This window comes from Pelobates fuscus, chromosome 3, assembly GCF_036172605.1.
Source record: "Pelobates fuscus isolate aPelFus1 chromosome 3, aPelFus1.pri, whole genome shotgun sequence".
Taxonomy (NCBI): Eukaryota; Metazoa; Chordata; class Amphibia; order Anura; family Pelobatidae; genus Pelobates; species Pelobates fuscus.
In genome coordinates this window covers 71,951,605-71,978,392 of record NC_086319.1, presented here as the reverse complement: position 1 = coordinate 71,978,392, position 26,788 = coordinate 71,951,605, and the positions used below count along the sequence as shown (strand labels likewise).

At 44.2% G+C, this 26,788-nt stretch overlaps 1 protein-coding gene across 3 annotated transcripts in view; it reads right to left on the bottom strand.

The window, feature by feature from the left end:
* Positions 1 to 25,367, bottom strand: part of DRAM1 (DNA damage regulated autophagy modulator 1) — a 47,785-nt gene extending 22,418 nt beyond the window's left edge. The window contains exon 1 of one of the 3 annotated variants that reach the window (XM_063447199.1): positions 25,306 to 25,367. Coding sequence is in view for 1 of the 3 variants with exons in the window: in XM_063447196.1 (XP_063303266.1) it covers positions 10,900 to 11,033 (134 nt within the window). In the remaining 2 variants the exon portion in view is untranslated. Of the gene's footprint in view, positions 1 to 10,899; positions 11,403 to 24,121; positions 24,145 to 25,305 lie in introns of those variants that run through there. The other 2 variants (XM_063447200.1, XM_063447196.1) reach the window with 2 other exon arrangements.
* Between the last annotated feature and the right edge of the window lie 1,421 nt (positions 25,368 to 26,788).

Here is a 26,788-nt window from a genome sequence, read left to right as displayed (position 1 = left end):
CGTGGGACATGCTCACCCACAAGAATTCAGCATAGCCCTGCTACCCCTCCCTATGGACCGGTGGGGGATATCCCGGTCCTCGCTGGGGACAATTACCCCCACAACACAGCCTGCAACACAACAGACTCGCAGTACCCCTGGGACTGCCGTCAGAGCTGAGTCCAAACAACCCGAGGAGAGGGCGGAGAAACCAGCCGATGACCACTCTGAACAAGCAGATTACTCAGCAAAGCTAGAAGCAATCTTTGAAGCTTTCTGGCACAAGCTTGAACGGCGCACACAACAAAATGCTGAGAAACTACAAGGCAGCTGCTCCTCAAAGCACCCACGAGGAGGTTTATAAAATGGCCGCTGCGAACCAGACCCAGCGCACACAGGACCAACGCTGCCGCCCAACCCTGCGCAGCAAACAGATGTCTCAAGCAACTGTCCGGAGCAACAAACCTCCTTCAGGGCAGGGACCCCGACAGGACCACAATCAGTCCCACCGTCCACACACCAGGAGGGGCTCCAAGAAAACGGAGTTCCAGAAGGCACACAGCCCAACCAAGCATGGAGGAGCAGCACAGGGACACTGGGCAGTGATTCCCGCACTAAACGGGACGAGGGGACCTGATAATCAACAACTGACACCTGTACTGCACAGAGGATGCCACGCCGAGACGCCCCCAGCATCGCCCGCAAGAGGGATCGGCTGAATGGCGCTGAGAGCAGTCGCTCGCAATGCGAGCAGAGTCCAGAGACAATCAGGACAATTCAAACTAAGATGCAGAGAGCAACCTCCAGTGAGACATGTACCAATGGTTGATTAATATGTACCCAGAATAGATATGTACCAATGACTAATAGGTGCCCATAATTAATATGACCCTATGATTGTTATGTGCCAGCAATTAACATGATATCCACACCTGTTTTAGCACGATCCTATCGTTTGGCGGTGCGATTCCCCGCTCCACTATGCAATAGCTATCCTCTCCGTAAAAGCTAGCAACTCCTATATGCCAGACTAACGCTATACTCTCTTAGGAATATTAGCTGATGTGAATGTTTAGACACCTCTCCCCACTAACAAGCTACCTACAACCCAAGGCTCAGACATGCAAGTACCTTTAACCCCAAGCAAAAGCGATGCAGAAATAAGCACTGCTATGAGACCTAGGGGTCACTTCACCTTCACCTTACCATATATGTATTTGACTAAGCTTGTTATTATTGGTGGAAATCAGTATCAGTGCCTACGATATGTAATCGCTATAACGAAACTGGTTTTATTATTACTCATACGCACTGTATAGTTTCCATCATTGTTCTTTCATGTTATAAAAAAAAAGTGCTGTACTGCTGACATTTCACGACAAACTTGATCTCAACCTCATTGTATTGATTTTTTTTTTCACTTGAAAATGTCACTGTGAGCTTGTTAACTAAACCATGCACTACAAAAATAAAGAATTTAAAAAAAACAAAAAAATATAGCACTTTTAAAGCAAAATAAAGAAAGAAAAACCTTGAAAAGTATAAAATAAACATTTCTAAACTTACTATAAACGTTGTCAGATTATATTGTTGATCACGCCTCTCAGCTAAGGGAGTTAATTTAGCCTCCCCCACTCACTGATACACTGATCTCAGTTTTAGACCAGTCGACTAATGACAGAAACAGGGCATTATTTTGCAGCAGCAGGAGAGAAAAACCCGACACCGGAGCTTGTTCTGCATGAATCACATTGATGGACTCCCTCTCTTCTCTACCTGTCAGGTTATTGCCAGATGAGGTCTTCCAACTGTGTAAATCTGTAAGGCATGCCCAAAGCACTTTGCACAAATTTTTCTAGGTCTTTTTAAAACATTTCAAAGAGAGTCTAGGTATTTTCGTTTGCCGCTATATGGATAGAAATTATATCGGTTTAAAAATAGGATTTTTTTTTTTTAGAATCATTATGAAATACTGGTAAAACTTAAGTCGGTACAACTGAATTACCAATACTATTCTCTATTAACTTTTATTTTTCCAAAAACCTTTTCACGTCAAGCAGTGAGAACAGTGGCCCCCTGGATCCGTCCTGCGAACCGGCGCCGACACTATGGGACCCTGCCACGAGCCCCAAGAGAATCCACCCGGCAACGCAACCGCTAGCATCCAATAAAGCGGATGGGAGAGCTGCTCCAAAACAGAACCCGTCAGTACATCCGACCTGCCTACCACCCAGCGGTTCCTTCGAACCTCGACCAACAAGACGCCTCCCCGCACTTGAGACCTCACAAAGCCTACTGTAACGCAGCAAGACTGCTCAACGACGGGCGGAACCGGCCAAAGAATCCAACCATGACCCACCGGAGAAGGAACCCCGAGGGGGCACCAACCTTGCCACGCGGATGATTCCAGCACCCGAGAGACTCACACACAGCGCCAGCAGCTCAGCAGAGCAGGCATCGGGTGAGCACTGATGAATCTACACACAGAGGCCTAGACTCCACTTCCAAGCACCGAAGGGGGCTCCTGAGCAGCAGAACAGTACAGACTCTCGGGGCACTACTGACTCTCTCTGCCTAATCCCTTCTGCAGCTATCTAAGCAGAGACGGGCGATCTCCACAGAACTCTCGTTATACGTATAGCTCTAATGTTTTTGCTAGCTGCAAGTACTCCTAATCTATGCTTGATATTAATATGTTTTCACATACCCACTAGCTTGCCCCTAGACAGCATGCAACTGGCGGGGACTTTTACACATAACGTAGCCTGCTCATATGCTTTTCCCTAATTTAAGGTTGCCACATCAGGCTTCAGGCGACTTACATAGTCAGGCGAGGGAGGTTCACTCCCACATGAGACACACCACTACGGGAATCACCTGTTTGGTACAGGATAAATGTTTTATCCTGAAAATGCAATGCCACGCAACCTCCACCTCAAGCACGCCACCTAATGCCAAACACATGACTAGCCCAGTTTTTACATTCACACACTACCACTGAATCATAGCCTGCTACTCTGCTAACTACATATCACAATAGGATGTTTTTCATGTTTAGTACAAACTAACATATCTCCCTATAATGTTGAAACATGCTATTCCTACCACTCAAATATAAAATTTGTGCAAGTATCTAAGTATACCCCATTGTTACAATTGTTTCCGCAAAAGCACGAGGAATGCCTTTGGGGTACCTCGCGCATGTCTGTTAACTTGAAATGCACTGCAAAAAAAATAATTAAATGAAAAATAAATAAAACTTTTTCACATTAATTTTTTCAAAGGATACAAATAAAATTATGCAAAAAAAAAAGGAACAACCGCATGAATATAGTCTATCAATGTACGCTGAAATGAGATAAAGTAGGTTTATCTTTATTCTACTTAAACCACAGTCTTATCTTCACCACAAATCTGTTTCCACATTCTTCATCCAAAATCAGTGCAAAACGAAGAAAACGAAAGAAGGCACAGAAAATAACATTTCCACACAATACATTTATATGAAGCAAACACGTTACAGTACTTATTTAGGGGTGTTTTATACACTTTTATTTGGTTATTTCACCACCCATCTCTTCTTTACTTCTAATTATGTAGTAATATTCATGTTTATTTACGAATAGGCTCTGCTAAAATTAAAAAAACACTTTAGGGTCAGGAACACAAACATGTATTCCTGAACCTATAGCGTTTAATCCACCATTTAAACTGCCCCGCCTTCAATCCGCCTCCTTGGTGACATCCCATTGGGAATGCATTGGATTGGCTGAAATCGTCAAGGAGGAGGGATGGGGTCAGAGCGTGGAGACGCTGAGCGGCAGTGCTGCCTACTGTGCAGCACTGCCCCAGGAAGCACCTCCAGTGGCCATCTGAGGAGTGGCCACAGGAGGTATCCATAGGGACATTGTAAACACTGACTTTTTTCTGAAAAGGCAGTTTTTGCATGAAAATGCTTGAAGGTAATGATTATACTTTATTTATAGTTCTTTATCACAGCATGTAACTACAGAAAGTCTTGTGTCTCTCTACATTTAAAAAAAATAAAAAATAAAAAATAATAATAATACTAATAATAAAATCCTGGCGGCCATTACAAACAAGTTAGGTCCCTAACGAGTGGATAAATGGAAATGGATTAACACATTCATAGTTAGATGACTATGAGATGTCCAGTCTCCTTGCCCTGTATTAATTGCCTCCTTCAAATGGGAAAACCCCATTGTAGTCAGAAGACTATGAGATGCCCTAGAATGATTACCCCATTCACAGCCAGAGGGGCACATGTTACAACATCACTCATTATCCTCTCTCATCACATAGTGGGGAGCAACAGTGTTCTATGCCAAGTCCAATGCTGATCACTCCTTTGTGGATTGGTCAGGCTGGGGGCATGCAAGTGAATTGGAGACTTTTTAGGGTTTCATCGCTTTCTGTGGTGCAAAGTGTCACCAGCATTGTTAATGCCAGGGGTCTCTCTCAGCTGGGACTCAGTTAATGCAAAACTGAATCAGGGAGACTAATGCCTGTAAGGGTTACAATGCTTAATGTGCCCCTTAAATTTAGCCACATCTGTTGAGTCTGATGACCTTATATTGCAGGAACAGCGCCTTGCAGACAGACCCCCACTTCCTGAACAGACCTTAATGATTGACAATATAGGACTGCTATAAAGACTAACACAAAGGTATAGGGATAAGAAAACAGACTGATGTGACAGTAGGATACATTGGCACCCAAACAGTGCAGGCAGGAATAATTCAACTTTAAACTAAAACTTGATGCTCCCTCCCACACAAACTGAGCAACTTTCAGTAATCTGTATTAGGGAGATTTAATGACGTATTGAACATTCCATTGCAGTTTCTAGTGAATATCTAAAGACTTAAACTCCCCTTTTAGTAGCTCAAGGTTCCATTTAGAAAATTCTAGAGCACTGCCATTTCCCTAGAATGCACTCTGTGTTCCAACAAGTGTTCATACTTACCGTACATGTAATACAGATACACCTCCCAACGTTTGGAGTTATGTAAGTGCTATTGACACAATTTAAACGAACACTCCAAGCACCACAACCACTGCAGCACACTGCAGAGCAAGCATGTCAAACTCGCGGCCCACAAGGACCATCTTTGAGGCCCGGTGAGCTGCGAGTACATGCTGGTGAAATAGCAGAGTAAGCACCTGCTTTCCCCACATTGCAGGTGCCTACTCTGCTAACATTTACCCGGCCGGGAGGAGGACCGCGAGGGAGTTCATTGTTCCACCTCCTCACTGCTCCCTCGCACACGCCGACTGAAGTGAAGCCGGGTGCCGGAATATGACGTCATATTCCGGCACCCGGCATCACTAAACAGCGCAAGGGAGCAGTGAGGAGCAGAAAGGACCCCAGGGAGATCCCCACATCGGCTGCATAAGGTAAAGAGCAATAATGAAAAGTATGTGTGTGCAAGTGTGTGAGTGTGTCTGTCTGTTAGTGAGTGAGTATATGTGTGTGTGTGTGTGTGTGTGTGTGTCAGTGTGTGTCTGTGAGTATGTGTGTGTGTCTGTCAGTGTGTGTCTGTCAGTGTGTCTGTCAGTGTGTCTGTCAGTGTGACTGTCTGTGAGTATGTGTGTGTCTGTCTGTCTGTGAGTGTGTGTGTGTGTGTGTGTGTCTGTCTGTGAGTATGTCAGTGAGTGTGTGTCTGTCAGTGAGTGTCTGTCAGTGTGTGTGCCTGGAGGTGCAGGGTTTAGCTCAATGGCTGAGAGTGATCAGCTGGCGATGTCAGTAAATGAGCAGGGCCTGGGTTATGGTGCTTGGAGTTGTCCATTAGTAGGCAGGCCTGTCTTGAAAGGAGGCATGAAGGCATTCCATACTGCCTGATAGCCTCCTGCAGACCATCAGAGAATGTTACTGAAGTGCTCTCTGCATGGGCCTAGTGCCCTCATCGAATTGCAAGTACGTCTAACGATGTGCTGGTGCTGTGCTCTGGCTGGCGAGAGCAGGAAGCAAAAATCAAGATGGGGGTAGGACCCTGACATCGGGACTGTCTGACCGAAATCTGTACAGTTGGGAGGTCTTTACACACTTAAAAAAACATCTACCCTGTCCCCCCTATAATATAACTGAAATGGAAATATCACGAATTGCTAACAACTTGTTTAGGTCCGTCCATTTTCATGCTGTGGAGTGTCCAATCAAGTGGTCATAGTTAACACGTTTGGAAACTATAAAGAATAACTTTAACAGATATAAGTAAAAACATATATAATAATCATATAACATTATAAACGAATGAAATAATAGATTTAATTACTTATTATATAAATAAAATGCTTACATTGTCCAGTGATATGTTTCTATATGAGCTTCAATGATAGTGCAAACAAGTCTGCAGCTTTGGAGCAATTCTTGCTACTTTCTGTGAAGCTTTGATTTCTTTCACAAATGTAATCTAATCTCACACGTTAAGCTACTTTATACAAACAGGAAATTAAAGGGCCACTATATGCACCCAGACCACTTCAGCTCATTGAAGTGGTCTGGGTGCAATGTCCCATCACTCTTAACCCTGAGCATGTAATTATTGCAGTTTGTAATAAACTGCAATGCTTACCTACTAGGGTAACTACTCCTCTAGTGGCTGTCTACCAGACAGCAACTAGAGGGACTTCTGGGTAGAAAGGCAACTTTCAGTTGCCTAAATGATGCTGGCCGTCCTCACGCTATGCATAAGGAGTTCAAGAGTCCACGGAATCCCCATAGGAAAGCACTGAATGATGCTTTCCTATGGGGAAATCCAAAAGCGAGCACAGCCATTGCCACACAGGCGCATTAGGTCTCCCCCGCCGGCTGACGTTGGCAGGGGAGGAGTGAAGGCGGGGGGCCCCGACGGAGGGGAAAGCTATATATAGTATTCCTTTAGAGCAACACATTATAGTTTCCCTTTAGAGCAACACAACCAATACAGCCCGCTGTAGTAATTATGGTGTCAGGAGTGTTCTGACTCCTTCCCAGTGTAGGAAGGCACACTGTGTAAGCACCGTTTGACAACTTACCTGTAAGCTAATGGAAGCTTCTGCAAAGAGCTTCCATTAGCTTCCCTACGCTAAGCCCTGCTGGCCAGGACCAGCTCGTTGGTCGGACTTAGCTCAGTGCAGGAGGTTTGGGGGGCATAGGAGGCAGTGAGGAGCACCAGGCAAACCCAGGTAAGTTACAGTGGGAAGGCGCCAGGGCCATACTGACAACAACACCACTACAGAGGGTTTCAGTGGTTATGGTGCTTGATGTATTCATTTTAATGTATTTTATTTGTTTGTTTTTTATTATTAGATGTGCTTTTGTTGTTTTATTGGTCCCCCTTTAAAAAAAAAATATATATATATATATATATGACCCCATATTGCAGTACAATCCTCCTACCATAAAGTCTCCAATCCTGATTAACTTTATTCAGTCAGATGTTTCTCATAGGGAAGCATTAAAGGAAAACTATCGTGTCAGGAATACAAACGTGTATTCCTGACACTATAGCCGGAAAAAACATGATTTAGGCAACTGGGCCCCATGTTAGGGGAGTAAAAGGTGCTTAAACCCACCTTTCTTCCAGCGCCGTGTCAGTTTTCCCGTGGCTGTCTCCGCCACCATAGGAAAGCATTGGTAGACTATTGCGCATGCGCGGCAAAACACTGTGCCAATCAACATCTCCTCATAGAGATTCATTAAATCAATGCCTTTCTATGGGGAGCACTCAGATTCTACGTCTGAGTGAGTGCAACTAGAGGTGTTACTAAGCCTCTAAAAAGGCAGTGTTTACATTAAAACACTGCCGTACTATAGACATACTATAGACAGCAGAACCACTACATTAAGCTGTAGTTGTTCTGGTGACTATAGTGTCCCTTCAAGTACACATATTAATGTGGAGTGTTTGCTCTTGATTTTCCCATTTGCACATTATTGCACACTCAAGTAGGAGGTGCCTTGTCCTATATTGGAATAATTGGTTGATATATTTCCACCTGAGATTCCACTTAGAAAGTACAAGTGTAACGGAGAAATTCAATGAATCACATACAAGCAAACATACTGTATTTAGCGCTTTAGATTATCATTCAGCTGGTAGACATGCACACAAGTTATATGGATACAGAAAGGTACAATGATGACATTACTTATACCTATACTCAGCCTAGGGCTACCCAGGGGAAAGGCAAAACACAGATATCCGACTGAAAATATTTCTAATGTGAATTCTACGATGCCACTTTAAATATGGGTTAAAAGAAGATCATTGAACCTTAATGTCGGCAGGTACATAATTTAAGCAAAAACTCAATTTAAACACAATTTGCATACTGTCAGAAATTAGGTAATAAATCATATGTTTAAAGACCACAGAATACAAACTAGATCAAGTTCAATAGTGTAAATAGTGATTTGAAAAATAATATAAAATAAATTAAAGGACCATTCCAGTACCATAACAACTTCATCTCCATGTAGTTGATATTGTGCCAGGAGATATCCATCCTATCTTCAGTGGTTAAACCATTTAATGGTTTAACTCCAGAGTAGTGAGGACAATGCCCATGCACTCTGCCTAGTTTCTTCCAGCAATGGTCCAAGGCTTTAATCAGGAAGCCTCAGACTGTGCGCTGCTAATCACAAGATCTTTATTCACAACACTGTGTGAAAAAAGGTACGTTCGTTGAGATAAAGCTTTTATGGCGCCCTGAGTGTCCCTTTAAAAACCTGTATGTTTTTTCATCTTTTGCATTTTGAATATATGCATTTTTGGTAACACAATAGTTTTATCAATCTTTCCTCTACTTTTTTCCCCCGACAGAAAATCTCTGTTTTATCTCTCTTTTTTTTACCACTCTAAATCTAGCATTCGCTCACTAAATACATAAAAAATCTTTTAAAAAAAGTATGTTGCTAACTATACAAATATAGAAATCCCATTAGGATAATCAACTCACACTTATACTTTTAAAGTACTCAACGTGGGATGGTTTGTATACTATTAAAGTACTCAATGTGGGATGGTTCGTATACTCTTAAAGTACTCAACGTGGGATGGTTTGTATACTGTTAAAGTACTCAACGTGGGATGGTTTGTATACTCTTGAAGTACTCAACTTGAGATGGTTCGCATACTCTTAAAGTACTCAATGTAGGATGGTTTGTATACTCTAAAGTACTCAACGTGGGATGGTTTCATATACTCTTGAAATACTCAACGTAGGATGGTTTCATATACTCTTAAAGTACTCAATGTGGGATGGTTTGTATACTCTTAAAGTACTCAACATGGGATGGTTTCGTATACTCTTAAAATACTCAACGTGGGATGGTACGTATACTTTTGAAGTACTCAACGTGGGATTGTTCATATACTCTTTAAGTACTCAACGTGGGATGGTTCGTATACTCTTAAAGTACTCAACGTGGAATGGTTTGTATACTCTTGAAATACTCAACGTGGGATGGTTTGTATACTCTTAAAGTACTCAACGTGGGATGGTTTGTATACTGTTAAAGTACTCAACGTGGGATGGTTTGTATACTCTTGAAGTACTCAACTTGAGATGGTTTGCATACTCTTAAAGTACTCAATGTAGGATGGTTTGTATACTCTAAAGTACTCAACGTGGGATGGTTTCATATACTCTTGAAATACTCAACGTAGGATGGTTTCATATACTCTTAAAGTACTCAATGTGGGATGGTTTGTATACTCTTAAAGTACTCAACATGGGATGGTTTCGTATACTCTTAAAATACTCAACGTGGGATGGTACGTATACTCTTGAAGTACTCAACGTGGGATTGTTCATATACTCTTTAAGTACTCAACGTGGGATGGTTTGTATACTCTTGAAATACTCAACGTGGGATGGTTTGTATACTCTTAAAGTACTCAACGTGGGATGGTTTGTATACTCTTGAAGTACTCAACTTGAGATGGTTCATATACTCTTAAAGTACTCAATGTAGGATGGTTTTGTATACTCTTGAAGTACTCAACGTGGGATGGTTCATATACTCTTAAAGTACTCAACGTGGGATGGTTCGTATACTTTTGAAGTATTTAAAGTGGTATGGTTCGTACCTGCTGCGGCAAGCTATTGTAGCTGAACTATAAATCATCTCAATGTGAATCTTTCATTCAATTAAAACCTTTTCCTATATTTCCAAACATTAAAAAAAAAAAATTCAACAGAAGAACTGAACAGAAGAATATGATGGGTTTCACGATTACATCACCAAACAACGTAACAAAAATTGCAGTCACAAAATAATGTAAAATCACATGTAGAATGAAAAATGTAATATCACATAAATAAAACAGTACTTTCATTTAAATGATTATTCAACATGAAATGAAAAATAAAAAGACGGCAAATAGCACTCTCTGAAACAGATACACTCTCTCCATAACGTATTTTTTACACGTGTTTGCGCCTACTTCTTCAAGACGTGTTACAAAATAAATAAATAAATAAATACTATTTTATAAAAAAAAACATATATATATATATATTTATTAAAACTGATAGCAATGATGGTATGACCAATATCTGTTCATTCGCCAGCTCCTACGTGAAGATTGACTTCTTGAGGATAAAACTACTTATCCCAGAATCCTCTGCAGCTGCAGGCAGAACCTCTAAGTCTAAGCAGTGCACTTTGCAGATTTCTAACCTAGTTGACTTAGTTTGTTTTTAACCTTTCTGAGACATATATATATATATATATATATATATATATATATATATATATATATATTTTATTGCATTACCTGTATAATGCATTACAAATGTGTATTGTATCAGATTTTATGCAGACAACCCCTTGACATTTTAAATCATGTTTTACAGCTTCCTCGTGTGAAATGTACTGAGAAACGGATGTGAAATGACAAAGTGCCTTACCTTATATAGGGGACAAAGGGCTCCACGTGTCCCTCCAGCACAGAGATAACATAGGAGATAATAAATGCAGCAGAGGACCAGATGACCAGTAGAGATGGCAAAAAGGCCACTCCTGACATGCAACAGAGACCCATCTGGGATCCTTCCCTGTAGCCAGCAGCAGCAGCCTGTCAGCACTGGAGGAAGTGGCTGTGGAACTCACAGAACACCAGATAAATGAAACACTTTAACTGAATATCACAAGTCTCTTCCTTCAGCTTTTTAATAACAAATCCTCTTTCACGTGACTCTCCTGTATGCAGTTTCATATTCACCTAAAACCCTTTTCTTCTTCTCCCCCCCATACACTTCCCCTTTTTTTTTTCCAGCAGCCTCACACAGTCACAGTTAGATTCAGCCACTGCTTTGACTATAAACTGCTGGTACTGGCATTTGACTGGGCACGCCTCCTCTCAAACTGAAACAGCAGAGGGAAGTTTCAGTATTGTGTTCCAGGACTTGAGATGCTCCTAAAGTAAAAGATCACTGTAGAAATGATTTACCCTGCCCTGACTGACTTCTACTACATGTTCATAAACTCAGACTAGTTAGTCTCCTCTCTCCAGTCCTTGTTTGGTATATGTTTTTATCACTTTATATCTTGTGTTTTGCCACTAGAAAAATCGAAATAGTAGACAAATATCTATTTCCCCCCCATATGGTGAAGAAAACAAGCTTTTATTATAATTATAAACCATGAACTTGACAATGACACTTGAGATACTACAAAACTATATTTCCATAGCAGCCATATTACCTATGAGGGTTGGGCATTCCACTGCCTTGTAAAAGTCTATGGGCATTCCAATATGTCATTCCTTTTAGTATGTCCCCATATGAGGCAACTTAAAGGGACACTGTAGGCACCCAGACCACTTCAGCTCATTGAAATGGTCTGGGTGTAATGTCCCATGTCCCTTAACCCTACAGTGGTAATTTCTCAGAAACTGCAATAATTACCTTGCAGGGTTAACTCCCCCTCTAAGGCTGTCTACTTTTTTTTTTAATAGTGGCTGCCTACTACTTTTAGTAGTACTGTGCCAAAACAAGATTTTGCAGTCCCTTGGCGTGCCGGTCCTATTTTTATAAATTGAGGTGTGTATGTTGCCGTATTCTGCTTGTGATATTTATGGGTGCTATAGTTGCTTTGTAGCATTGTATTTGTGTGTATGTGGACTGTTATATTACACCAGCGTTTCCCAATTGGTGTTCCGCCAAAAGTTTAAAAAATAAAATGGCCGCGGGCAGCGAGGGAGTAGTGATCTCCCTGCTCAGCTCCCTCACGCGCACAGCAGTGATGCCGGAGCCGGAATATGATGTCACTCCGGCTCCGGCATCAATAAGAGGCGCGCTGAGGTGGAGCTGAGCAGGGAGATCACTGCTCCCTTGCTGCCCGCACGCCAGCCGCTCAGCAGCCCCACCCGACCCCAGGGACTCCATGCCAGCACTCCTAAAGGTAGGGATGCTGTGTGGAGTAAAATTTAAAAAATAAAATGGTATGTTTGTCTGTTAGGAAGTTTGTATGTCTGTCAAAGAGTATATGTGTGCTTGTCAGTGAGTGTGTGAGAGTTTATGTGTTTGTCAGTGAGAGTGTATATGTGTTTGTATGTGCGTCTGTAAAAGAGTATGTGTGTTTGCAGGGCCGGCGCCACCTGTAAGGCGACCTAGGCAGCCGCCTAGGGCGCAACTTACCAGGGGGCGCCGGATCCCTGCACCCGGTGTCGCTCCTCATGCTGCGCCGTCTGAGCGCTCTTGCAAGCCTCAGGCGGCGCAGCACTGCAGCATGGAGGGCGGCCGGGTTTGAGTGACCGGCAGGAGGGAAGCGCAGAGCGCTCCCTCCTGCCGGTCTCTCCATGTAGCGTGGCCGGGCGGCGCGGAACGCGGGACAGGAACCTTTGTTTCCTGTACCTGGCCGCCGGCGGAATGACAGGAAGTGCTCACTCAGTGAGCGCTTCCCTTCAGTCCGCCGGCGGCCGGGTACAGGAAACAAAGGTTCCTGTCCCGCGTTCCGCGCCGCCCGGCCACGCTACAAAGGCAGGAGGGGAGGGTAAGGACCACTAGGGGTGGGAGGGAGGGGGGGAAAAGGACCACTAGGGGTGGGAGGGAGGGGGGGGGGAAAGGACCACTAGGGGTGGGAGGGAGGGGGGAAAAGGACCACTAGGGGTGGGAGGGAGGGGGGGGGGGGGAAAGGACCACTAGGGGTGGGGAGATAAGGACCACTAGGGGTTGGGGGGAGGGGGGAAAAGGACCACTAGGGGTTGGGGGGAGGGGGGGAAAAGGACCACTAGGGGTGGGAGGGAGGGGGGGGAAAGGACCACTAGGGGTGGGAGGGAGGGGGGCGGAAAGGACCACTAGGGGTGGGGGGGCTATAAGGACCACTAGGGGGGAGAGAGGGGGTATAAGGACCACTAGGGGAGGAGGGGAGATAAGGACCACTAGGGGGGAGAGAGGGGGTATAAGGACCACTAGGGGGAGAGAGGGGGTATAAGGACCACTAGGGGAGGAGGGGGGATAAGGACCACTAGGGGAGGGAGGGGGATATAAGCACCACTAGGGGGGAGAGAGGGGGTATAAGGACCACTAGGGGGGAGAGAGGGGGTTTAAGGACCACTAGGGGAGGAGGGGAGATAAGGACCACTAGGGGAGGAGGGGAGATAAGGACCACTAGGGGGAGAGAGGGGGTATAAGGACCACTAGGGGAGGAGGGGGGATAAGGACCACTAGGGGAGGGAGGGGGATATAAGCACCACTAGGGGGGAGAGAGGGGGTATAAGGACCACTAGGGGGGAGAGAGGGGGTTTAAGGACCACTAGGGGAGGAGGGGAGATAAGGACCACTAGGGGAGGAGGGGAGATAAGGACCACTAGGGGGAGAGAGGGGGTATAAGGACCACTAGGGGAGGAGGGGGGATAAGGACCACTAAGGGGGGGGGTAAGGACCACTAGGGGTGGGAGGGAAGGGGATAAGGACCACTAGGGGTGGGAGTGAGGGGGGGATAAGGACCACTAGGGGTGGGAGGGAGGGGGGGATAAGGACCACTAGGGGTGGGAGGGAGGGGGGGGGGAAAGGACCACTAGGGGTGGGAGGGAGGGGGATAAGGACCACTAGGGGTGGGAGGGAGGGTGGTATAAGGACAACTAGGGGGGAGAGAGGGGGTATAAGGACCACTAGGGGAGGAGGGGAGATAAGGACCACTAGGGGGGAGAGAGGGGGTATAAGGACCACTAGGGGAGGAGGGGAGATAAGGACCACTAGGGGGGAGAGAGGGGGTATAAGGACCACTAGGGGAGGAGGGGGATAAGGACCACTAAGGGGGGGGGGTAAGGACCACTAGGGGAGGAAGGTAAGGACCACTAGGGGAGGGGAAGGTAAGGACCACTAGGGGAGGGGGGGAGGAAGGACCACTAGGGGAGGGGGGGGAGGAAGGACCACTAGGGGAGGGGGGAGGAAGGACCACTAGGGGAGGGGAAGGTAAGGACCACTAGGGGAGGGGAAGGTAAGGACCACAAGGGGAGCGGAGGGGGTAGTAAGGACCACTAGGGGAGGGGGTGAAGGAACACAGGGGGAACGGGGGTGGGGAGGTAAGGACCACTGAGGGAGGAGGAGGGGAGGTCCACTAGGGGTTTGGGAGAGGGAGGACCACTAAGGGGGGAAAGACCACCAAAGGAGGGTAAGGAGGGAGGACCACTAAGGAGAGGGGAGGAGGGTAAGGACCACTAAGGGGGAGAGGGAGAGGATAATGACCACTGAGGGGGGGGGGAGATTACCACTAAGGGGGTGGGGTGGAGTAGGGGAAGGTCTACTAAGGGGTTTGGGAGAGGGAGGACCACTAAGGGGTTTGGGAGAGGGAGGACCACTAAGGGGGGGGGGGGGAGCTGGGAGTGAGAAGACCACCAAGGGGGAACTGCAGAGAGACAGGGGGCCAAGGGAGAGCACTAAGGGACAGAAGGGGAGAACATGGAGGGACAGAAGGGAAGGGAAATCAATAATTGACCGGAGGGGAGAGCACTATGAATTTTAAAAATAAATAAATAAAGCGCTGCTCCCCTCTCAGTCCTTATCCTACCCCACAAACCCTCTCTTTTACACTACACACATACACAATGCATCCCCCCCACATACACACACACACACACACAGAAACATACAATGCATTCCTACTCACACACAGACACACCCGAAACACACAATGCATCCCTTACGTTCACACAAACACTCATTCTCTAAGACACAGAAACTACATTACATACACAGAAACAAACTTTGCACCCCTTACACACACACACACACACACACAGAAACATACAATGCATTCCTTATACGCAAACACACACTGCATCCCCTATAAACACACTACATCCCTTACACAAATTGCACACATAAAACATCCCCAACTCATGGATGGGCCATGTAGGTGGATTTATGGGTGGGCATTGTAGGCATACTCACGGTCAAGCTCTGGGGGCCCAGACCTTGAGCTGTGTAAGGGGCCCTAAAAAATGGAGCTGCTTCCTGTTCGTTAATTGTTGTGAGCACTGTTAAAAACAGTCTCCAGAGAGCCTCTTCTACACCAGACCTGTGGAGCCAGACTGAGCCCATCATCAGCCTCTTGTCCTCATCTGGTGGTAAGTAGGCAATCCAATATATTATTAGTGGCACTAATTTCTAATTTACCTCACATTAAATGGATACTATAGTCACCAGAAGCACTACAGCATAATGTAGTGGTTCTGGTGTCTATAACCTGTACCTGTAGGCTTTTTAATGTAAACACACTGTCTTTTCAGATAAAAGACACTTTGTGAAGACTGCCGTTGGCCCATATGGCATAGCATATGGGCGGGGCATTGTGATGTCACATGGGGGGTGAGGGGGGGGCGGCCAAATTTTTTTTGCCTAGGGCGGCAAAAAACCTTGCACCGGCCCTGTGTGTTTGTCAGTGTGAGTGTATGTATGTCTGTCAAAGAGCATGTGTGTCTGAGTGTGTCAGTGTGTGTATCTGTGTGTTTGTATGTGCCTGTGTGTGTGTGTGTGTGTGTGTGTGAGTGTGTGTGTATCTGAGTGTGTCAGTGTGTGTATGTGCCAGTGTGTATCTGTGGGTGCCCGTGTGTATATGTCACTGTGTGTATCTGAGTGTGTGTGTATGTGTGAGTCAAGATGTGTGTGTCACTGTGTATCTGAGTGTGTGTATCTGTGTGTCAGTGTGTATCTGTGTGCCACTATGTGCCAGTGTGTGTGTGTATATCTGTCAGATACATATACACACACTCACACACAGATACACACTGACACAGAGATACACACACTGGCGCATACAAACAAATATACACACCTTGACACACATCCACACATATAAACACAGATACACACAATTTGAAACATACACACACTTTGACACACAGATACACACACACACAGATACACACTGTATGTCAAGGTGTGTGTATCTGTGTCAGTGTGTGTATCTGTGTGCCACTATCTGCCAGTGTGTGTGTGTGTATCTGTGTGTTTTAGATTCATACACACTGGCACACACAAACACATACACACACACACCTTGATATACAGACACATACAAACACAGATACACACACTTTGAAACACAGATACACACACCTTGACACACAGATAGATTCATACACACACACACACAGAAACACAGTGTGTCAAGGTGTGTGTCAGTGTGTATCTGTGTGCCACTATGTGCCAGTGTGTGTGTGTGTATCTGTGTGTCAGATATACACACACAGATACACACATTGGCACATACAAGCACAGATATACACACCGGCACATACAAAAAACGTCGCAATTTTTTTTTCCGAGGTGTGTGTGTGGGGGGGGTTCCACGATGTTAATACAAAATGTTAAAGGGTTCCACAGCAAACATTAATTGGGTACCCCTGTATACACTATACTGTTTTGTATGATACCTATGAATATGGGCTATGTATGGTGGCTGCTTGTGTAATTGTGTGTGTGGATTATAGTTCACATGTGTTTGGTGTGTGTGTATGTGTGGAACTGTTTGTGTTATTGCATGTGAAAGGCTGTTTGTGGGGTGGTATGCATAGATGTGGATTATCAGTGGTGACTATGTGTGTACAGTGTAAGTGTGTGCACCTGGCACACGTGCCATAGGTTGCTGACCACTGCACTAGAGACTTCCGGGTGCTTAGACTTTTGGTATGTATAAAGGCTTCCACCGTCATCAGAATCCCTAGAGCAGGGGTCCTCAAACTCCGGTGCCCAGATGGCACTATAGAATCCATTTAAAGAGGCCCTGTCACTCCGAACTTACCTTTCTCCTCTTCTCTTCCTCTCTCTCAGAATCTGTTCTTCTTTTCTTTGTTTCTGATCTAGTTTTAATACATAAGACAAAGTAGGGACTACTTTGTCTTATGTATTTTTCCTACGCTTGACTTTCTTTGACCAAAGGAGGAGCTCAAGACAGATCCATTTCCTGTGTCAGAGAAAGAACTCACCCTTCTCCTTGACACAGGAAATGGAGTGGACTTAAGCTCCTCCTTTGGTCAAAGAAAGTCAAGCGTAGGAAAAATACATAAGACAAAGAAGTTCTTACTTTATCTTATGTCTTAGAACTAGACCAGAAATAAACAAAAGAAGAACAGATCCTGAAAGAGGATGAAAAGAGGAAACAATAGAAGAAAGGTACGTTGTCATGACAGTGCTGCTTTAAGTTGGCATTGGGGAATATAATGGAGACAGGTCTTAAATGGGACCCAAGATCTGATGTGGACAAAGAGACGTGGAGTAGTATGATTTGAGTCGAGGGTCTTTAAAGGGGCACTTCTGCTTGAAGAGGACTTCATTGTTTAATGGATATTGAGATATTGCATTACAGAATGCAAAATAAATACATGTTAATACACGGAGGATAGGGGGGGGGGAAATCATGACCTCTGTATTTTACTTTTGCTTCAAATATTCTCTTTGTTCCTAGGAAACCTGGATAATTCTCAAGAGTGTTCTGTTTGAAAAAGTGGGGCAAAAATGTAAAAGGGGAGGAGTCACCAATGGAAGGAGTCCGCTGGTTTCACTGGTTTCCATTACGATTGCCTCATTTTTAGCGTTTTAGAACAGAAACCTTACTTTGATAAATCGCCCCAAAGCCACAGCTGGGATTTCCAAGCTTCTTTTAGTTTCCTATACATGACCAGTAACTGTTTTACTGATCTGCACCCAAAAAGCTTAAAAAAATATATAATCCAGCTCATATTAACATTTTGAGTATTCTTATATATTTTCAGGAACGAAGTGCATTAATTTTTCATCGAAGTTCTCTTCTATGAACTTGTACAGTCAAGGGAAAGGATAGAATGAGTTTAAAGAGAAATGTCTGAAGTGGACAGATTGGGGATGTAAATATGACAAACACCGCCCATACTCACCCGCCCTGGAGATAGGCCAGTGGCGCCCATGGTGCCTGTGCCTCCTGCACCCTGGTCGGCATCTTCTACAAGATCTGCAGCCAGTTCCGTCCTTACAAGATGGTGGCCGTGGGGGAACAGGTCGGTGGGGGGTTGGAGGCAGAGCAAAGACGATGGTGTAGCCAAGATGGCGCTGAGTCCCACAGTTATTTATATTGACCTTTGGTAATCTCTCCTACGGGTGAGACCAGGTTATGTGATTAAGAAACCCCTTTATAAGTAGCACACAGCTTTCAATCAGTGCTTGGTTGTTTTATTGCCTGCCTCAGAACTAGCGTTTGTTTCCCTGACTTTGCTTGCCCTTCGACTTCAATATGAATTGGGCAGTGGGACTTGGAAGCAAATTAATTTTCTGATCCCTCTGTGCTTCAGATTATTTTACCCATTCGGTTGTCTGAAATTTGTGAAAAACATCTAAATGGGTAAAGGAATCTGAAGTAGAGAGGGGTCAGAAAATGATAGAGGTGTGTAAAGAGCGCTAAAACATTTAGAGGGTGCTGGAAAGGGAGGTTAGGGGGTGGGATCAAAAGGATGCAGAAATGTGATCTAAAACAAATATGGTCATATTTTAGTATTAGTGTATGCAGTGTGTGTGTTGTATTAGTGTATGCAGTGTGTGTTGTATTAGTGTATGCAGTGTGTGTGTTGTATTGTTGTATGCAGAGTGTGTGTTGTATTAGTGTATGCAGTGTGTGTTGTATTAGTGTATGCAGTGTGTGTGTAAATGTGCAATCGGGGGGGGGGAAGGGGCATTTTCACATTAATTTTATATTAAATTAATTAAATGTTATTCCCCCTTCCCTGCTTCTTACCTGTTTCCAGGGAGGGGGGAGATTCCATTCCCTGGTGGTCCGGTGGCATGGTGTGGCCTCCCGGCTCCCTGTTACTGCAGAGGGGGGCCCAGCACACTGCTTCTTCACATTTAGTTCATTTCTTCCAATAACTTTCGCAAGAGTTATTAGAAGAGAGGGGAAGAGTAGAGGCAGTGTGCTGGGCCCCCTCTGCGGTAACATGGAGCCGGGGGCCAGCGGCTGCACACATAAATAGCGATATTCGTTATCTATGTGTGCAGAGAGGGAAAGTGGGGGCCGGGACTGCCAGAGCAGTCCGGGCCCCCCAGGACCGTCAGGACCGTGACAACCAGAATGTCACCCCCTGATGGCGGCCCTGCATGCATGAGATGGCTAGAATGGGCCCGAGGGTCTGAATTTTACAGATCCCTTAATCTCAAACTTACAGATTTTGTGAGATGCAGCCTCAGAGTTCCGTTGTTTTGCTTATGAAAAGCAGCAGGACGAATTCTGGGATAGCTGTGAGTGGAGTGGTGTAGGAGTGAGACTACGTGTAAGATTTGTGCAGGGGCCTTTGTGTGGGTTTTAGCACGGTATGCTGACTGGCAATCTAAATGCTTTACAGGCTGGTATTGGCCCATTAGGATAATTCCTTGCCGACCAAAGTATCAGGGACTGGCCATGTTATTATTATTATTATTATTATTGCCATTTATATAGACAGATTCCGTAGCGCTTTACAATATTATGAGAGGGGGGATTTAACTATAAATAGGACAATTACAAGAAAACTTACAGGAACGATAGGTTGAAGAGAACCGTGCTTAAACGAGCTTACAGTCTATAGGAGGTGGGGTATAAAACACAATAGGACAGAAAATAGCAATCAAATAAGGTGGGAGTGAAGCAGAGTTGGAGGAGAGAGTAGAGTGCTGCCATTTAGGAGAGAGCAAGAGACAGGTATGTGAGGTAGAGGTTACTCTGGGAGGCCATAAGCTTTCCTAAAGAGATGGGTTTTAAGGCACTTCCTAAACTATTGAAGACTAGGGGAGAGTATGATGGCGGTAGGCAGGCTATTCCATAGGAAAGGAGCTGCCTGCGAGAAGTCCTGCAAGCGTCTAGACAGGAGAAGGTCACAGGCAGAGCAGAGAGACCGAGAAGGGGCATACCTATGGATCTGTGAGGAGATATATGAGGGGCTAGAGTTGTTCAGTGCTTTATAGGTGTGAGTTAGCACTTTAAATTGACTCCTATAGGATACAGGAAGCCAATGTAAGGACTGACAGAGGGGTGAGGTGTGAAAGGACCGACTAGCATTCATTACAGACTGTAGTGGGGCAATACGGCTTTTGGGAAGACCAATTAGGAGAGGGTTACAATAATCCATGCGGGAAATTGCTAGAGCATGGACAAGCTCATTGGTAGCATCTTGTGTAAGAAAAGGGCGGATTGGGGCTATGTTTTTAAGATGGAATCTACAGGATTTGCAACATACGGGATGTGAGGCTCAAAGGTGAGGACAGCGCGCTTGCAAGGATGGACTTATGTGGATACCACTAACTTGAAGGGAGAGCAAGAGAGGAGGGTCAGTATTAGGAGGAGGAAAGACAAGAAGCTCAGTTTTAGAGAGACTGAGTTTCAGAAAGCAGGAGGACATCCAGTCAGAGATGGAAGAAAGGCAAGCAGTGACACGTTGCAGGACGGCAGGGGAGAGGTCCGGGGAGGAGAGATATATCTGGGTGTCATCAGCGTACAGGTGGTAGTGGAATCCGAATGAGGTAATAAGTTTGCCAAGAGAGGCAGTATAAAGAGAAAATAGAAGGGGACCAAGGACAGGGCCTTGAGGGACTCCAACCGAGACAGGATGAGGGGAGGAGGTAGGTATCATTAGAAAAGAAGACACTGAATAAGCGTTGGGAGAGATAAGAGGAAAACCACGAGAGGACAGAGTCACAGAGACCGAGTAATTGAAGAGTTTGAAGAAGGAGAGCATGATCAATGGTGTCAAAGGCAGCAGAGAGGTCAAGAAGAATTAGTATGGAGTAGTGGCCTTTGGATTTAGCTGCGATTAGGTCGTTAATAACTTTGATAAGAGCAGTCTCAGTAGAGTGGAGAGGGCAGAAGCCAAATTAAAGAGGTTCAAGGAGAGAGTTGGAATTGAGGAAGTGAGAAATACGGGTAAAGACAAGTCTTTCCAGAAGCTTTGAGCAAAAAGGGAGCCGGGATGTGGGACGATAGTTAGAAGGGGAGGATGGGTCAAGAGATGTTTTTTTTCAAGATAGGTACTACAGTGGCATGTTTAAGGTCAGAGTTGTGGCGGTTCCCTTCTAAATATTCAAATCAGGTAGAAAAAAGTTTATTTCCGACTCACCAGGTATGTTATTATTATTTTAAGCATTTATATAGCGCCAACTTATTCTGGACTCCGATATTATAAAAGGGAGAAATGTAACATTAAATGAAGCAATTACAAAATGTTACAGGAACAATAGGTTGATGAGGACCCTGCTCAAACAAGCTTACAGTCTAGAGGCTATCAAACTATGATTAGTACGAATGAACGCTGTAGTGGTTATAGTACTAAGAGTTCCCTGGCACCCCCCCAGGGCGTAAGCTGAGGGTCTGCTGGGCGCTGCTTCCACCCTCACCTCTTCTACTATGGCGAGCTGGAAGGTATTTTTTGCTACGAGCATTTATCTGTCCTGAGCTAAGCTTTGCAGTGCAGGGCCTGCTCACTGGCTGATCACTTCCGGCTAATGAGCTAAGTAAGGGACAGTGTCTGGTGGACCCCAGGTAAAAAGTCAAACTGTTAGACAGTTTGACTACTTACATGGGGGGGGAGCCAGGGCACTTCTGGCAGCATAACCAACGTGGTTATGGTGCTTTGAGTGTTCCTGTAACGTGTCTGCATTATCAGTGTCAGTTTTATCCAACTAGCTGGCTTTTATAAGCTGAGAGTGCTAATGGCAGATTAACCGGTTCTAAACAGTTTGACATTAAATTAACACTATAGGGCAGGAACACAAACATGTATTCCTGACCCTTAGTGTTAAACCCACCATCTAGCCCCTTTGGTCCCCCTTGCCTCCCTAAATATTGTACAATCTTACTTTTGTTCTGCTGCTGGTGGCTCTGCCCCTGATCTGCCTGCTTGGCTGACATAATTAGAAGTGATTCTCTGAACCAATCACAATGCTTTCCCATAGGATTGGCTGAGACTGTCAAGGAGGCAGATCAGGGGCAGAGCCAGCACAAGCCAAACACAGCGCTGGCCAGTCAGCATCTCCTCATAGAGATTAATTGAATCAATGCATCTCTATAAGGAAAGTTCAGTGTGTTCACCATGCAGAGGGTGAACACCCTGAATTGCAGTGCTAAACACTGTGCAGCACTAACCCAGGAAGCACCTTTAGTAGCCATCTGAGAAGTGGCCAGTGAAGTTATCACTAGGCTGTAATGTAAACACTGCATTTTCTCTGAAAAGACAGTGTTTACTGCAAAAAGCCTGAAGGGAATGATTCTTCTCACAAGAACAAATATTATAAGCTGCAATTGTTCTGGTGACTATGGTGTCCCTTTAAACCAACAGACAGGACATTCAAGATGATAAAAATGCAACTTAGCTACTATGCTTAGCAAAAAGGTGGATGTTTGTCCCTGGATCAAGCTCAAGCAAACTGTTAATTTAAATTCTATTTTTTTCAATTAATTTTATGAACGTAACTGTTCATAATATGAAGCTGTCAAATTAGACTTCCAATAATTGACAAATTATTATCTAGGAAAATAAAGCATATTCTTTCTAATAGTTGAGGCGGTCAACCAGGTCCTTTTAATGCCATTCTTATGCAAAAAAAAACGTAAGCATTGTTTAAACTTTTTTTAACTACTACAGTTGACTACTTACAATGTGGAAGTGTGCCAGGACACTCCTTTCACTTTAAAGGAACACTATAGTGTTAGGAATACAAAGTTATATTCCTAACACAAAAGTGTTCCTCTCTCCCCCTCCTTTCTGTCTTTAACCTGATTCCAGTCCAGAGGTCTCTCAGCACTGGCTCGATCTCCGTCAAGGGGGAACCTAATGCTCATGTGCAGCACGTGCCATGGATTAGGCCTTCCACATAGAAAAGCATTGAATCAATGCTTTTCTATAGGGATTTTGAGGGCACTGGACATTCTCCTGCAAAGTGTGAGGACGTCCAGCATTGTTTCACTGAGTCAAACTCTGTGAAACAGCAGGAAGCTCCTGTGGTGACTGTCTGATAGACAGCCACTAGAGGCAGTCTTAGCACTGCAATGTAAATATTATGTTTTAGATTGCAGGGCTAAGGAGGACAGAGACACTGCACCCAGACCACTTCAATGAGATAAAGTGGTGCCTATTGTGTCCCTTTAACCACTTCAGCTAGCTGTAATGGTTATGGTGCTTAACGTTTTCTTTGAACTACTTTAATAGTTCCATAGATTAGTCACATACACTCATCCTGAGCCATGCTCACTACCAGTTATGTACACCCACCAACCTCATTACATACCCACCGTCGTACAACACACAACATCCACCACCTGTAATATACCAAGCCAACCTTTGTGATGATAAGTGATGATGCATGTATATGCTAGATGACATTCCCTCACTCAGACACTACCCTTCAGTCTGATTCACAGGTGGCAAGGTTAGAAGATATACTGCATTAGACTGTATGCACTAAACAGCAAATCACAGTAAATTAAAAGCTGTATTGCAATTTTTAGGCAAAACGGTCAAGTTGTAGCTATAGCTGAGTCTGTCAATTTAGTCAAATCAGCTATATTTCCATTAATTTTGCAAATCAGTTTGTCAATGCCGTACAAATTGGTGTTTAATGGATAAACCCTAGTGTATTTCATCAGTAGCATGGCATATCTGGAGTCTGGACTTGTTATATATTAACTTACCTTGTTGGACATGCAGAACCTTAATATTTATATATCTGAACTGACCTTTGGCCAAGCACATCACAAGTAAGTTTATTTCGTTTTTAGTGTTTCATTCGGGGTTCCCCAAACAGCACACCAGATTAAAGAAACCCTGACGAAATCAGGACATTTGGGAAGTAGGCGTCACGTGCTCCTGTCTGACTGGCTTACACACAGCATAAAAGTATGTGGCAACTGTTTCACTACGGAAAGTAAATGATTGACATTCTGGAATTCACGTTTATAGACGTACTGCTAAACTGACTCTATGAGTTCGGCTTTCAGTTAAATCACATGTCAATTTTTCAATAAAGCAATTCACATGTCCATGCTTCATAAAAGAGCTCATATTTTGCTGTGAATTCATTGCCTGCATCTTACCTTTACCTTCAGTCATATGAAGTCTTGAATGGACCCTTACAGTGACACTACACTGCACTTAATCCACTAATCTGTGTGATTGGTATCATGGGAGATATATTGTGACAACAATACTTTTATCGCCTTGCTTGTTGCTGTTCATGTTATCAATTTCAGAGAAGAATTGAGTTTAACTATTGACAGGAATAGGACAGGGATAACATGTGAGTAATTACAGTCACTAAAGTACACAAGCTGTAGTTGCTGTGATGGAAAGCAAAGGAATGGTTTTACTTCCTCAGATGGTTTTACTGCTCTCCCCTGTTACTCATGTATTGCGGAGGTGATACATTTATGATAAAATCAGTAAATTTACTATCAATGCTCATAGCGCAATGTATAGAAGAAATTTTCTGTAGTAATTTTAAACAAACTTGTATGTATCATGAAAGATACACTTACAGATAACTTATCTGTTTCCATTTCTATGTAATCCGAACTCTCTAAAAGCTGTATAATTGGTTGTGAAATACTGCAAACAGTAGATAAAAGTAGATCCAAAGTGAAATGTAACTATTTTGCAATCCCTGTTTGTGACTGAAATAGTATGATATTGCAATGTATGTGGAAACATGTTTAAGTGAGAAACCTTTATATATTCAACAAGGTACGGATGCACACTAATACACTAACAAGTATAATATACTTATAAATCCATTATTAGATATACCAATAAACAAATATACAAAAAAATAAATGAAATTAAAACTAACAAAAAGAGGCACGAATACAAGTATAATTACCACCACTAAACAAGCCTACTAGGACAGAACACGAGTCACCAATCGCCCAACGTTTCAGCAACACTCCTGCTGCCTTTCTCAAGGAAGCCTGTAAGTGGAAAAAAAATACCAAAAATAGCAGTGCTAGTTTTTTACATTTGTGACTTTTTTTGTTTTTTTAATTCGATATTGAGTATTTCTGGTGTTCTAGACTTCGCCTCCCACCTGACTACACTGTCTGTAATTTTCGCCTCTCCAAGGCCTTTGCATTCAGCCTGGCCAGTCTAGTGACCACTCTAAAGTCCAGTAAGCATTGACATGTGCTAATGGTCTTATTCTGCGAATTTGTATAGAGTGTATCATTGCCTGTAGGTTAGCTGATCTCCTTCAGTAATCCTTGCAAACACGAAGAATTCAACATTAAAGGGACACTATAGTCACCAGAACAACTACAGCTTATTGTAGTTGTTCTGGTGAGTATAATAGCTCCCTTCAGGCATTTTCATGTAAACACTGCCTTTTCAGGGAAAAGGCAATGTTTACATTGCCCCTAGGGACACTTCCAAGTGACCACTCCTTAGATGGCCACTGGAGGGGCTTCCTGGCTCAGGGCTGCACAGTAAGCAGCCCTGCCGTTCAGTGTCCCCACGCTCTGCATGGAGACGCTGAATTTTCCTCATATGAGGAGGTCCTGATTGTCCAAAATGGCATTTTGGCCCCACCCCCATGCCGATTTTAGCCAATCCAATGCTTTTCGTATGGCTAAAAATCGTCCATTTCGCTGATGTCACAAAGGGGCCGGAGCCAGTGCCGTTGGACCTGCGTTGCGCTGGAAATAAGGGGAGTTTTAAACTTTTATATGGGGCTAAGAGGGGGCACGCCAACTAAATGGTGGGTTTAGCACTATAGGGTCAGGAATACATGTTTATGATGATAATGCCAACAATAACCACGGCATAAAAAAAATAACTCCTTCATCACTGAACTGAATAGAGTAGCACTGTGTATAAAAGACTAGGACCTGCCCCAGAGACGAATTATTCTGTGGAGACATCCAAACACTGTCATCCCAGATACTATACAGACCGGTCGAACTAAACCCATGGGCGTTCCTGTTGGCAAAACTCTTTGACAACTGGTCTAGGTCAGAACAACTGCTGTTTAACAAAATCACCCTAGCAGCTAGACGGGCCTTATCCCAAACCTGGCTACGACCCACCCCCCCCCCCCCCATAACCACGGTGCTCAACAAAATTAAAGAATGCAACTTTATGGACAAACTGACTGCCTAAATACGAGGCTCCATGAAGACGTTCTCCATGAAGACGTGGGAACCTTGGGAAAACTATATTGACAAACTATAAAGGGACAATTGGACCGACCAACGAACCAACAGACAATACACTGACCAAGGCACTATCCTAAGCCTTTCTGCTCTGACACTTCCAGATGGCGGTACCACCACCAAGAGTCCATCCAGGCGGAGGAAATATACTGAGACAAA